General features: G+C 34.0%; 1 protein-coding gene across 11 annotated transcripts in view; it reads left to right on the forward strand.

Moving 5' to 3' along the window:
* SLIT2 (slit guidance ligand 2) overlaps positions 1–14,044 on the forward strand; it is a 268,106-nt gene that overhangs the window by 181,884 nt on the left and 72,178 nt on the right. For 7 of the 11 annotated variants that reach the window (XM_027686448.1, XM_027686452.1, XM_027686443.1 and 4 more), the window contains 6 exons: positions 8,705–8,776; positions 9,399–9,470; positions 10,007–10,078; positions 11,934–12,077; positions 12,203–12,366; positions 13,125–13,148. In XM_027686448.1, the coding sequence (XP_027542249.1) occupies positions 8,705–8,776; positions 9,399–9,470; positions 10,007–10,078; positions 11,934–12,077; positions 12,203–12,366; positions 13,125–13,148 (548 nt within the window). The remainder of the gene's footprint in view (positions 1–8,704; positions 8,777–9,398; positions 9,471–10,006; positions 10,079–11,933; positions 12,078–12,202; positions 12,367–13,124; positions 13,149–14,044) is intronic. The other 4 variants (XM_027686445.1, XM_027686449.1, XM_027686447.1 and 1 more) reach the window with 1 other exon arrangement.

A 14,044-nucleotide genomic window follows, 5' to 3' on the forward strand; every position in this document is an offset into this window, starting at 1 on the left:
GAGAAAAACTCTGAAACATCAGAGATAAGGCAGATTTCTCTATTTTTAGAGCTCAAAGAATGATTTGGCTGTCTCCAGTAGTCTGACAGAAATGAGAGCAAACCCTGCATCTTCACAGCTTGAAAGAAATGAGGAATGCTGTGGGGAGGATGCAGTAAGTTACAAGACATTAAACTGATGATTGTTTTCCAGTGTCTGCATTTGTTTCTGCTTTTTAGTTTAAATCAAAACATCAGTCTTCTTAGGACTAACTCAGAATGTCAGTTCATATATGTCATTTACCTCTTAAGCAGTTAAGCCGTTAGCCAGAAGTCTTGCACATCTAGTAAAGTTTTGGAAAAGTTTTTCCAAGTTGGTTTCTATATATACATATGTATATGTAGTCATTTACAGTTTATTGCTAAGATTTTTAGTAGTTTGCAAGAATTCCCTATAAGTGTGTCTGCTGTTTTTGAGAAAATATATGTTAATCTTACAATGCTACCCAAAATAGATAAAACTCTTCGGTCTCACTATAAAATTTTTCACAATCATTTAATTATTCTTATAGCACTTTTTGAAATTTTTCTGATTTATCAAAATCTTTTCCTAATTCTTGTTATAATAAATATAGAGCATATGCAGATGTCAAGGGAAAAGTTAATATCTACTTATGGATTAAAAAAATAATTATTATAGCATTCAGTTGCTTATGTATAATGATATATACTTTGGTCAGTAGGAAGCCAGAAAACTGTCCGGTTTTGAATTTTCAATAATTGCTGGATTAAAATAAAGTGCATTAATTAGTACTTAAGAAACTAAATGCACCTTGACAAATGCATATGGTCTGACTACTTTTTACTCAGCTCTTAAACGAACACTCCAGACTTTTGAGCAACTTCATATAGTTGCCCCGTTTTTAAAATTAACTTTTCTTATATATGCTTCTCTTCAACTATACTTTATGTGTATTTTTCCTCAAACCTTCTCTTATCTTCTTTCCTTCCCAAAAGTTTGTAAGACTATTACTCTTAAGATCAATCCTGACTAACACATTGGACTTTATATTCAGAATTTTTACCAGTGGACTATGGAGGCATACTGATTTTTTAGTGAAATCTAGAGCTTTTTCTTACGTTTTGACTAAAAGTTTATGTCCCGAATAGTACATGATTTTTAGATGCATTATTATTAATTATAATATTTTGCTTACATGCTTATATTTTCCCTAGAAGTTTGTTCAAAAGAATTCATAGAATTCATAGAATATGGAGGAGGACCAAAAAGATTCCTAATGAAACAAAATATCTGGTGAAAAATAGCTGACATGAAACTAAAATTTTAGCATCAATATACTGTTGTCTGAGATTTTCCACATTCTGCAACACCTAATTTAAGAAATGTCCCTGGCCCTGTTTAGTTGGTTAAATACTGCAAATATGGCCATTAATTTTGAAAATCTTTGCTTGAAAACATACCTTTTATTGTATCATAATTTTACTTGAAAGGTTTTGTGATTTGGCACTCCCTGTCATACGTGACACTCAGTTTAGACTGTTCATCTGTGGCATCAATTATCTGAATATAGTTGTCTTGCTGTACTTTTCTTTGATCTTGGGAAGGTCATTATTCCTTAGCAAAAGGTGCATTACGTCCATTGCAATATATAACAAAGTGGTTTGTGCAATTTATAAAAAATGTAGGAATTTGCTAAATCTTCATATCTTTCCTGTAGTATGTACATATAAACACACAATAATGACATGAATAAGGAAAAATGCATTATCCCTGAGGCAATATATTGAATAAATGTGAAACAAGATTAGGTCAATTGTTAAGGTATTAACTTCTTCACCATAACATATTTAATTTGCCAATGCAGATTTCACTGAATTACATTTAAATTATCTTTGGCATTCCTACCTTAGTATTTCTCAGGCAAAACTTAAAACATATTCCATTTGACTGCGTCAAAAGTAGATGGTTTTGCTAATTTGATAGCTAATCCTGCCTTCTTAACACACACAAGAGAAATGATTTGTCACGCTCTTACTTGAATATCTTCCTAATCTGAAAATTACTGGTAAATCATGTGGTTTTATGCTTTAAAAAAAAAAAAAAAGAAAGAAAAAAACCAAAAACTACACCAAACCACTTCTTTTATTTGAGTTGTCAATATGTTTTTGTATGTATAACATCTAATCTGTTCTTTATTAGCATGTGTTCCATGCTGCCATTGTTCACATCTTTGGCTTTTTTCATACCCGTGTCCTATCTTGAAAACTAATTAAATTCAGAAGACAGGATAATTTCAAGAGTCGAGAGGACATAGAAGCACAGAACACAAAAACTGGACAAGAAACAGATGAAACTAGTGCTGGTTTCCAGACACTGTGAGTAGGTACTGGCCAGAATGAACACCATTCCAGCTCTGGGGGTTTTGTGCAACTTTCTGGTGGGTGTTGAAGTAGAAGAGGCACCTTGAGGGACCTCTCTGATGCTGCCAAGGGAAAGAAAATAACTCAAGCATGGAATAAATGAATATTTTATACAGGATGAAGGGAAGCTGGAGAAGGCCCATCTCACTCTTCCAGAAAAACCCTTATAGATCTCTGACAGCTGTGCCACACTCCAAAGGTGTTGTTACTCTTAGATTTTATTTTCACATATGGCTCTTCAGTGCTGATTACTTTTCCTCAGCAATTATGTTAGTGAAGTCGTTCAAAAAGAAACTATGGATGCTGATTTTTCACTATTTTGTGTTTTGTCATCTATCGAGTGCTTTCTTCATCAATACGTTTCTAAATACATGGTGAAGTAACCAACCACGTATTCTAAGTTAAAATGTTTTGATTTTTATGGCATATTCGTGGTGTAAGTCCGTGTATTGTTTAACAGGTAGTGAGCACTCATGCCACAGTGTTGGTCTCACACAATGGGGGGATTCTCAAGCTAATGTTTCTGCTCATTTAGAACAGGTGGACAAGTCCCTATTTGTGATAAGCCAAGAGTGTAGCAGGATTATATCTTTTTTGTGAATTTATTACACTTACTCTGAACAACTTGACTAGGTTTTGTACTATAAAAACTCTCATAAAAAATACTCTAATTAGAGAGACTTTAACTTGACTCTAGGTGACTCAGGCTAATTGCACTGGAGCCACACTCTGACAGAAGCCAAAGTACTGAGCAAATAATTCTTTAACAAGTGGTATATTTTGCCTACAACCTGAATCTGTAACAATGAAGGAATGTAAAGCCTATCATCATTAATGGTGCTCTAGGGTTCAGAGCACAAGATGGCCCTTTCTGTAATGAAAAATTAAACAAATGCAGGTTTGAGACTTACTTCTGAGTAAATGCAATGAATTGTTTAATAGCTTTAGAATGGCAATTCTTGTTACTTTCATGATGTAATGCAGACTAAGGAGTCATCTGTCATTTAAAGTCAATCCCATGAGGAATTATTTGATAGAACAATTAGGTTTTAACAGTTTGGCAGGCTTTAGGGCAACATTGACAGTGATTCTTTATATGCACATATTTAGGAAACTGTCAACCAGATTTATCAATCAGAGCCTGAAAGTAAGAAGTGCAAGTAATGTATTCATTCAAAATACATCTTTTGTTTTGTTAACCATGGATGATATCACAGATTTCAACAGAATTCTTTTGCTGCTAAAGTTAGGAGCAACATTTAGTGGATTTAAGCACTCTGGAGGTGCAGTTGTTGAGAGAGAAAAAAGGCACTTTGTCTAATAGACTTGAGGATTCCTGTAGCAAAGGGAAACCATTAATGTTTCCTTATTTTAAAAACAAACAAAAAAACTCCCAAAGCCTGGCAGATGTTGCTTATGATGAGAGATGTGTTGGCTGTGTATTGCAGTTCTTCAGATTCAGGAGCTGCACTCAATCCCATCACTGAAATCTATTTTCTGGTTTTTTGACAGCTGTTTTTGCCATTTATTTTAAAAGCAGATGGGGAAAATGCAAAGAAGAGCTGTCAATTTTATTACCATGTATAATCAGCATCTGTGCAATACATCAGACTCATTGCACAGCTTACACTTTCTCTCTGTAGTAAAATTCTTTTGGGATTTCTTGGCGATCTTCTCGCAAGACTTTTTGTAAATTAAAAGATACTGGAATTAAAAAGATAGATTAATTAACTGCTAAAGCCACTATTGTATTGCCCACATTTACTTAATCAAGATACTATGTTCTAATTGCTTAATTATAAAGTATACAGCTTATTTACTCCTTCATATTCAAATTCATGTTTTTTTAAGCAATATGTTTTGGTTTATTTTATTATTACAAAATATTTGTTAATGTCTCTGATCCGTTTACATGCATTTAGGTGCAGAACATCTCTGTGAAGTTTTTTTTACCATTCTCTACTGAGAATTCTCTACTTGTACCCCATCTGCATGATTTAAAGTAAAAACAATTCTGTAGAGAACAGGGTGTTCTTAATTCCCAGTCTACCCTCTTTCCTGGTGAAGCAGTCTTTCACAGAAATGACTTTTATAGTGGGAAAATAAGCTAGTCTAAAAGTGTCAGTATAAATAAGCATGTTGTCTGTCTCTGTAAGTGCGGAAGTAGTAATCAGTAATGGTGTGTTGCAGGCTTATAGTAGAGAACAGCATCCTCCTGGAAAGTGTCAAGTGATTTACATGTCACAGGGCTCTCAGGGGACCGTGTGGGAAGAATCTGTCTGCTGGCTGGGGACCTACTTTGATTTGATTTGATTAGGTTGGAAGTCACAACTGCAGAAGCACCTTTGTTTCTTAGAATAGTAAATGGTTGTACATTACAGTGTCTGCAGTGATAAGCAGAGAGGAAAGATTTCGAATGAGAAATGTTCACAGTACATTTCCTAGATAGGAGAGATTAGGGTATAGCCTTCAAAAAAGGTTTCAACAAGTTTGGCAGCATTAAAAGACAGTAAAACACTTATGTATCGATGCGAGACTTCTTTGAAGTGAAACACTAAAAGGAGCGGGAGACTTAATACTAAGAGCATTAATTAGCGTTTGTGTGGTGATGGGCAGAGAACTTTTTGTACATGAGGCATTGCAAGCTTTGATGAAGTATGTACTTAACTGTCTTCCTCCATTATCTTATCTTATTAAATATGCTACTGAAATTGACTGTGACTTTTGAAAAAGAAACCACCAAGGCACTGTTTATGATACATAGATGTGCATTTATAAGAAAGAATGACTTCTGGGATGACTTTGAAAGGAGATGTTGTGCACAAGATGTAATACAAGTTTCATGGAAAAATACTGACACGAGCTTTTTGTTCTTTGGTGATATAATGGTACTTTTTGCCCTGTCATTTGCAAGCACTTAATAACTGACTTTTTTGGCAATAGATAACAGCAAACCATCCTATTCCAGAATTAAAAATGTGTCATTTAATATGAAGCATTAATATAAAGGAGTTTTTAATTACTATGAGTTTTATCAGCGGAATGCAAATTTCCTTTAGATATTAGTCTATCTGTACTTTATGACGCTGGAATATATCTAATTAGATTTTCTCTGGAATAGTGGATGCAAATTTGCACTCTGTGAAATTTAGCTGATTCTATGAAGATAAAGCAGAAGATTAGAGGATAATAAAGCTTGAAAATGTGAATTTGATTTACTTTCTTTACAGACAAAGTGGATAAAAGATTTTTCTTCTGTATTTATATAATCTTATTTTTCCTTTCTTATGCTAATCTCATTTTCTAAAATGTGATGTGTTTCAGCATGTAACTCGCTTTGGTGTGAGTTAAAAAAAGACATATTTAGATGATCCTATTATAACAAATCCTTTATCCAGAAGAGCTTGTAAATTTATCCCAGAACTGCAGTGCAATTTATCCCAGTCTATCTATTAGACTATAAATTTCTTACTGAAAGGAAATGTTAGGTAAAGTTGACATGAAGTTCATTTTCATATCCACCAATGAATTGGTAGCTTGCTCTACTAGAACTGCTAGAAAATTAGCTTGCAGAAGTACACTGTAGCAGGACTTCTTCACATTTTGGACTCACGTAATTTGTAGAAAAATTGGACGGCAGTAAATTAAATCTGCTATTCCATCTTCTCATAAAAGCTGCCTACATGTATCCTGTAATGTACTTAGGTACTTCAGTTTATAGAATTAATATATATTTTTAATTAGCAGAGTAAACTGGAAAATACTTTGTGTCTTAATTTAGTGCTAGACCTTGCATTACATGTCTTATTGTATGTAGTTAAGATAATTATAGATTTAAAGATATGTGAATGTAGACTGGAGCCCCTCCAGCACCAGATTACAAATATCTACATCATGGACTGATAAGCAGAATTTATAAATGACACTTGTGATAGCCTCACGTGGGAGCATTGCTACTGCAATATCTCTCTTTCCCATATACCCAGAGGCATATTCCCCCAGTCTCCAGCAACCCAAGTCCTTCTCTGTAATATGGCTTAATCCTTCCCTGTCCTTTTCACCACCCACCATCCCCTTTCCAGTCCTCTGGTTACACCCTGTGAGTTTTCCTGTGCAAGTCTTTGGCTGGTTTTCAAAGCTCCACATCTGATAAATGTCTGGTCAGGCTATCCCTGGTGGTTAGGCAGTTGATTGCTGCCAAATAGAGTGTGTAACAGGAATGGATGGTAGGCAGTCATGCTCTTCAGGGCTGGGTTGATTTGGTTTCTCAACTCCTTCCAATTGCTAAAATGAGAAAGTTTTATTATCTGGAGGTTTTACCTCTCTTTGATTTAGCCACCTGAATAGAAAACTTATCTAGATGATAGGCATGCATAATCTTTATTTCCTGGGAAAGCTAAGCTAAAATTGTAGTGTAAGAACAGAAAATACTTGGGTTTGACCTAGCTTGTTAACTTCAGCAAGTTTTTACTTATTCTGATGTTTGCCTTCTGCATCTACCCAGGTTTACCAGAGACCAGCAACTTTCCTGCTTTGTAGCCTGGTCAGCACTCCTGGTCTGGTGCAAAATGTGTTTCATGGGTCCAAAAGGCTCAGCTGAGACAAAGGAAGAGTATGAAAGAGTATCATGGGATTCACTTCAGTGTTTAAATTATACCTGAAATATATAGCAAGGTGGCAACGTTTTCCTAGTTAAGTAGCTTTTAAAAAAAAGAACCCTGTGTAAAACAGCTCTGATGAAGTGAGATTTTCTGTGTGTAAGAACGATTTTTCTGGAGCTTTGGGGGTTTTTTCTTGGCTTCTTTATAATCTGTTTAACAGCAAATTCTGCTAAAGTAAAGCATGATTAGACTAAAGAGATTTTTAGTATTAAATATATAAGTATCTCTATCTGAACAAGACTTCATGAAAGCAGCAAAAAAACCTTCAGTTTTATATCATGATCTCTTGAGAAACTTTACAAAAAGAAACAATTTTTGTTAGAATATTTTCTTGGAAAATTTACTTGAAGTATATGAACTTATTAGTTACACTGCACATACAGACTAGTATGTTTCTATCAGTACAAAAGTGAGATAGAAGACAGTTAATAGGACAAAGGTAAAAAGAAAAAAATAGGCCAATTTTCCTTCATCTAGATTTAAAAAGGCTCTTTCACCTTAGATTCTGAGTCAATGTTCTTTGTAATTTAAAATAGTGCAGTAAATTTAGAGATTTTTGGTTCATTTTTTTAAATAGATTTTTGGCATTGTATGTACATAGATCATAGTATGAGTGCATGAAAGGGGAAAATAGAAAGCTTATTAGATAAGCATGATATGTAGTTTGAATAATCCGGCCTTTTACTGTTGTACTTTTTAGTATAATAGTTTTTTACCTTATGTCTACATAACAGAAATTTCTGCACTGACAAAATCATGATACACTATGGTGTGTAAAGAAGTAGCTTCTATTTGAAATGTGCTTATTCCTGAATCTCTTTTGACTTATTGGCATGTGGTCCATAGGTCTGTATCAGCGTAGATTTCCAATATGCAAAGCTCTGCATGTTGAAAAACTTCTTGGAAAACTGTTTCCATCAGCAAACTCACACTTGCAGTATGAGAAGTTTCAGTCATAGTAGCTGTACATTCAAAGCAAGCGTGACCATTAACACTAACACCAACTTTAAATTAAAATACTTGTTTAAAGAAGTTAGAAGTGTGGCTGTGCAATCTTAGTAGTACATTTTAAAGAAAATGTTTTATATACTATATCTAAAGAAATTATATGTACATATTTAAAAATATGGCATTTGCCTTACTGCAGGCAGAAATGTATGCTGTTTATTCTGTAGGAACATTTGTCTCCCCTTTCCAATGGTTTGCATATTTCAGTTATCTCGTTGAGGTCTTTAAGCATTTATAAATAAAACTGACTATGAAAATTGCTATGTGTGCATAATACATTGGGAGTCACTTGCCACCAAGTCAATTTTGACATTTTTAATTACAGTTCTATCTTAATTTTTAGAAAAATCTTGTGTGCTATGAAAATAAGTTTTCTTTAGATACAAAATCAAGATTGGGTGCTAATTTACATTACTTTCTATAGATTAAAAGGTTTGACTCTTTTTTTTTTGTTATGAATGAAATATTATACTGTTATTATACTGAAATATTATACTGAAAAAGAAAGCAAAAGTAGCCTTCTTTAATGAAGTCTATCCCTTCTAGTTTCTTGTGACTTTAGATTCCTGTTTGGCTTGGATTTTGTATTTTTACACTACTGCTATTCTTTTGCAGACGGTTAGAACAAAATTCAATCAAGGTCATACCTCCTGGAGCTTTCTCCCCCTATAAAAAGCTTCGAAGAATGTACGTACCAAATGATTTAAATTTAAGTTTTTATTTTCACATATATGTATACATGCATATACATATATATAGCTATATAAAAAGATAAAAAACAAGTGAAGTTGGTACAGGGGAAATGCAGTCAATGTGTGAGCACTTAAGAAAGTTTGACTGCTAGAAGGTTAACTGATATGGTAGCCTGATTATTAAGAATATATTTGTCATATTAATAATAATTGGGGTTTTACCAAACATTGAAATTGTTTAATATGGTTCTGCATAGAAGCAATATACTACTGCAGTGAAAATTCTATTAAAAAAATAAATAATGAGGAAAATTACAGATTATTTTTGAGGCTGTATAGTCCTGTGGCCGTAGCAAGCAGAGAATTCTTTATAAAATGTACTTAAACAACTAGGAAAAGCATTTTTTCAAGCATTTGAAAGGTCTGTTTTCAGCCATGCATTTTGTTTCAGTGTACTGGCAATTTTAGTGGTTTTATATTAAAATTCTTTTGCAGTGTCTCATGTAAATATTTTAATTTCTCTCTCCCATCCATTCTTAATTCTAATTACATATTATCTTAATGTTTGCTATCTTGAAAATAGCTTGAATTAATTGAATCAAATTTCATTTTTTCAGTGACCTGAGCAATAATCAGATCTCTGAAGCAGCTCCAGATGCTTTCCAGGGCTTACGTTCACTCAATTCACTGTAGGTATCTCTTTGACCTGTAAACAGAAGGAAATTTCCCCTTATTCCTATAGTGAAATTATTTTGGCTTTTTGGCTCCCTGCAAAATTTTCCTATTAATTCAATCAACTCTGAAAGTTGTAAAAATCATTTCAGAACATTAGTGATAGTTGAATATTGTCACAGCTTGACACTAGTAATATATAGAGTTTTTATAAGTATGTCATTTATAATATGGCATAGAGCCGAACAAAACCAAACATGTCTTTAATTCCTCAGTTAGTTGTTCTTGCAAACAGCAAATCCACTTACCAAGGTCCCTTGGGAATGCTGTAAGCAGCGAGGTGCTGATTCTGCAGAGAGCCCTTTGGGTTCTACACCTTTTGGGAAAATGTGTGATCTTGCTGCCTCACAGGACCACAAGGATATTGCAAGTATCAAGTGGTTGCCATTAACATCCTTTCAGGAAAATGGAAATTACTTTATTCTTAAAGTCAAAATCCCATAGCATATGCCTTTCATAATGGTGGCTTTGTTTGCTTTATTTCCTGGTACAGAGTCCTCTATGGCAATAAAATTACAGAACTTCCAAAGGGCCTGTTTGAAGGACTATTTTCTCTGCAGTTGCTGTGAGTATTTTTTTTTTAATATTTACTCTATTTTGGGATCATTCAAAAGGTAAACGTGATAAGAGATTTATACCTGAAGAAGAACTGGCAGGAAATCCTATATGTAAGATCAAAGTATAGTAAACCAAATTATGTTAAAGCCAAAGGAGTCAAGACTGTTGTAGGCCAGCTTGCCATTTTCCCACAAATGTGATCATATCAGTTAATGTCTCAGCCTAAAATGGTTAAAATTAAATTATTCTCGTGTGGAACTTCTAAGGATAAAACGCTTAAGATACGATACTGTCTTGCCTTGTAAAGAACAAATAGCATGTATAAAGATGTGTGGGAACCACAGAAGGAATATTTGTGTGTTTTATAAAGAGAAAATAGGTAGTAGAAATGCTATGTAATTGTATTTCTAGTTGTACCCATGAAGAACAGCATTACACCACAGTTTCATTGATGACTTAATGTTTTCTCACTCTGTACATGTCTTTGACTTTGAACTCCAGCTGCTGTTTCCTTTAGCACTTTGGAAATTTCCATGTGTAATCTTATAAACAATTGCTCTTTACATTTAATAATGGAATAAAGAATGTCATGGTGATGTGTTTGTCAAATATTGTCAATAATTAGCAGAAGAGGCTGTGTGGTAGTTGTACTGTGTAAAAGAAATTTGTGCAATAGATTGTAAAACAACAGTAGTGTTTTTGGAAGAACTTGTCCCAGACAAACTAACTTGTTGAGTTAAAGAGTATACTTAAAGAATTTAAAACTTCTTCCCACTTGTTTAGAATTATTTAATGCCCAGACTTCACAGTGCAGTGTTTGGCAAAATGTCTGTTATTAACAACAAATTGAAGATGGCAAAACAGAAAATAGATATTAAAAATATGCAAGTTCTAGCACCACCTAGAGGTTTGCATTTTGATTTATTTTAGTCACAAAGTAGCATTGTAGTGGACGGGGGGGGTATGCTTTCCTGTTTTCCTTTAAAGATGTTTTAGTTATATACTTCTGATTTGGTTAAAAAAAAGAGGGGGGAAGAGACCTTTCCAAAGTGCTGTCTATTCTCTATTAAAAAAATGCCCATAGCATAATATACATTGTATAGACAGTACATTTCAGTCCAAGTAAATTTCTACATTGTGGCGAAACTTCTTTTCAGAGCATTGGGGTTCAAATCCACCATTTCTGGCTCGAAATAGAAAAAAGTCAAAAATATTTGGTTATAAAAACGCATGGGGTTGAATGACTTTTTTTTTTCTCTTCAAAAGGAGTTGGTTTAGATTGGCTTGTTTATTTTATCATTAAAAGTCTGGGAGGTACAAGGAAGAAAAGGTTCCCTTTGAAGATGGAGAGGAAAAAGGATCCAAGACAGATTTGGATATATTCCATACCACCAGTTTTTACTACAACTCTGTTAATGCGGCAGCATGCTGATTAGTAATATATAATTAAAAGTGCCACTGCACATCTCTTCCAGCTCATGAACACAGTGTTCAGTTCCTTTTTTGTTTGTTTATTTGTTTGGCAAAAGGAACTAGTTTTCCTTACATATACTTGATTTTTTAGGCTTGTTTCTTTGCACAAATACCACACACACACACATTCTTCCAGTACATACAAGAAATGTGATTTTAGCTGAATAAATATACACATTTCAACTCCAAGGTGCAAATATATAGGAATACATATCAGTTAAATAAGACATTTCAATTCACTGAAGTGCCTTATGTCACTGTCAATTATTATTTCTTACTACATCTCCCGTTCTGGTTACAAAGGTGCAGAAAGACTTATCTGTGAAAAATGCTGAAGCTGCGACATGGAGTGAGTTCTTTCAATTTTATAATTGTCTTCCATTAAACAGATTATTGAATGCCAACAAGATCAATTGCCTGCGAGTTGATGCATTTCAAGATCTGCACAACTTGAATCTGCTTTCTTTGTATGACAACAAGCTTCAGACCATTGCAAAAGGCACCTTCTCACCCCTACGTGCGATTCAGACCTTGTATGTATGCTCTTGATTGTGGTTGTCTTTAGTATAACTTCATATAAAATTCAGTAAAAGCATTGGATACTTCTAAGACCAAAGGGAAATAATGAGTGAAATTATTGGTTTTTTCTTCATGAAAGGCATTTGGCTCAGAACCCATTTATCTGTGACTGCCATCTGAAGTGGCTGGCGGATTATCTTCATACAAACCCCATTGAGACCAGCGGTGCCCGTTGCACCAGCCCCCGCCGTCTGGCAAACAAAAGGATCGGCCAGATCAAAAGCAAGAAATTCCGCTGCTCAGGTAATTTTCTTAGTTCAGCTGCTATTTTTCCTTTATTGGCAAAAAAAAAAAAGGTGGTTATATAAGTTCCAATGAAGCCAGCTGGCTCTCTATGGAATTATTAAACATTGCAGAATCTTTTTTAGTTCTTTGACTGAAGGGAGGGAAATCATGGAAGTCATAGACTATTGGATCACGGAACATTACTGTAGTTAACACATTTGGCACTATTCCTGAGTAGCATTAAATCTAACAAAATAAATGCAATATTTAAAACTTCAGAATGAAATGCTAAAGTTATTTACTACAAGTATCACCAACATAAATCATTTTGTAAAATTTCCACAAGCCTCTGGAATATGCGAAAGATCTAAAAATTCCTAAGCTAAATACGGAAACATGACATATTCATTTTATACAGGGAGCTTGCCTCATACTGAAATTTACTGTTTTCTTTTTCTAATCTTATTCCATTTCCTACTTACTTTTCTTTAAATCCTAACTTTTGTCATGTGGTATCCAGCTGTTCCAGGTGCATTTCACATTCTACAATTTATTCAGTCTCAAGTGCAAATACCAGATGAAAACTGTTTGTTATCCATGTTCCGGATACATTTATGACTATTCACACTTTGTTATTTATCAGTTCTCATTGTGAATACACCTTTTTTCACTTAATTATCTGTAGTTAACTGCAGTCCATACTTAATCTAATAAAACTCATTCTTTGCTTGCTGACATTCAGGTGCATCTTCTATTTTTTTTTTCTCTTTATTTAGCTAAAGAACAGTATTTCATTCCAGGTAGGTTTGGTTCTGCAGGAAGATTGACTAACTGCAGATATTCTCTCCCTTTCCCCCTAAAAGCAAAGTTTGTTATAGCTTTTAGGAAACTGATGCATGTGTATTAACATTAGTCAATACCTGTAGCTACACATAGTTTTCCTTTGTAGAATACTAGTAGTTCTGTTTTCTGAATATAAGAGCTTAGCATGCAGCTCCATTTACCTTTTTTGTCTCACAGATTTGCACACAACCTACCAAAATTGTACCTATACTTGAATTATTTAGAAGATTGCACCTGCTAGTTCATGTTTTAATTGATACCTTTACTTACCTTGTACCTTGCCTTTCTGCCGCTACTGTTTTTAAAATGTAGCTCCTGAGCTGCTTTTAAACACAGGAAACCATGCTGCCATCAAAGAGCTAGCACAACTTTAAAAACCCAAACATTTTACAAATTAACATTTTCTTGCCTTGCTTTCATGCTCTACACTGGCTGCAGCTACTGCTTGCTCACCTCCTCGTGTTTAGGAAATCATAGTGGAATGCTTGGAAAAGAAAGCTGATATTCTTAATTAGATGCATTCTGTGGTCACATGCATAGAGTGAATCAGAAATGCTTCCATTAAAGAATATACAACTTTAGAGTTGGGATGAAACAGTAATTTACACATTGCTTTAAGCTACAATAAGTCTATGATATTTTTGCCAAAGATTTACTGATGTTGGCCCTAGCTCTTTGAAATATGTATCTTTCTTTATTTTACCTTGCTTGTCAGTGTGTGCACTGATTTCTTAATAGAAAAAAAAAATCACTTATGTTATATTCATAAAAGATTATAAATGATTGACAAAATAAACAAGGGAATAACACATCTATTGATGAATTACAGGATGTGATTTTCAATCAGGGTTTT

Source organism: Neopelma chrysocephalum, unplaced genomic scaffold, assembly GCF_003984885.1.
Source record: "Neopelma chrysocephalum unplaced genomic scaffold, ASM398488v2 Primary Assembly neopelma1_71, whole genome shotgun sequence".
Taxonomy (NCBI): Eukaryota; Metazoa; Chordata; class Aves; order Passeriformes; family Pipridae; genus Neopelma; species Neopelma chrysocephalum.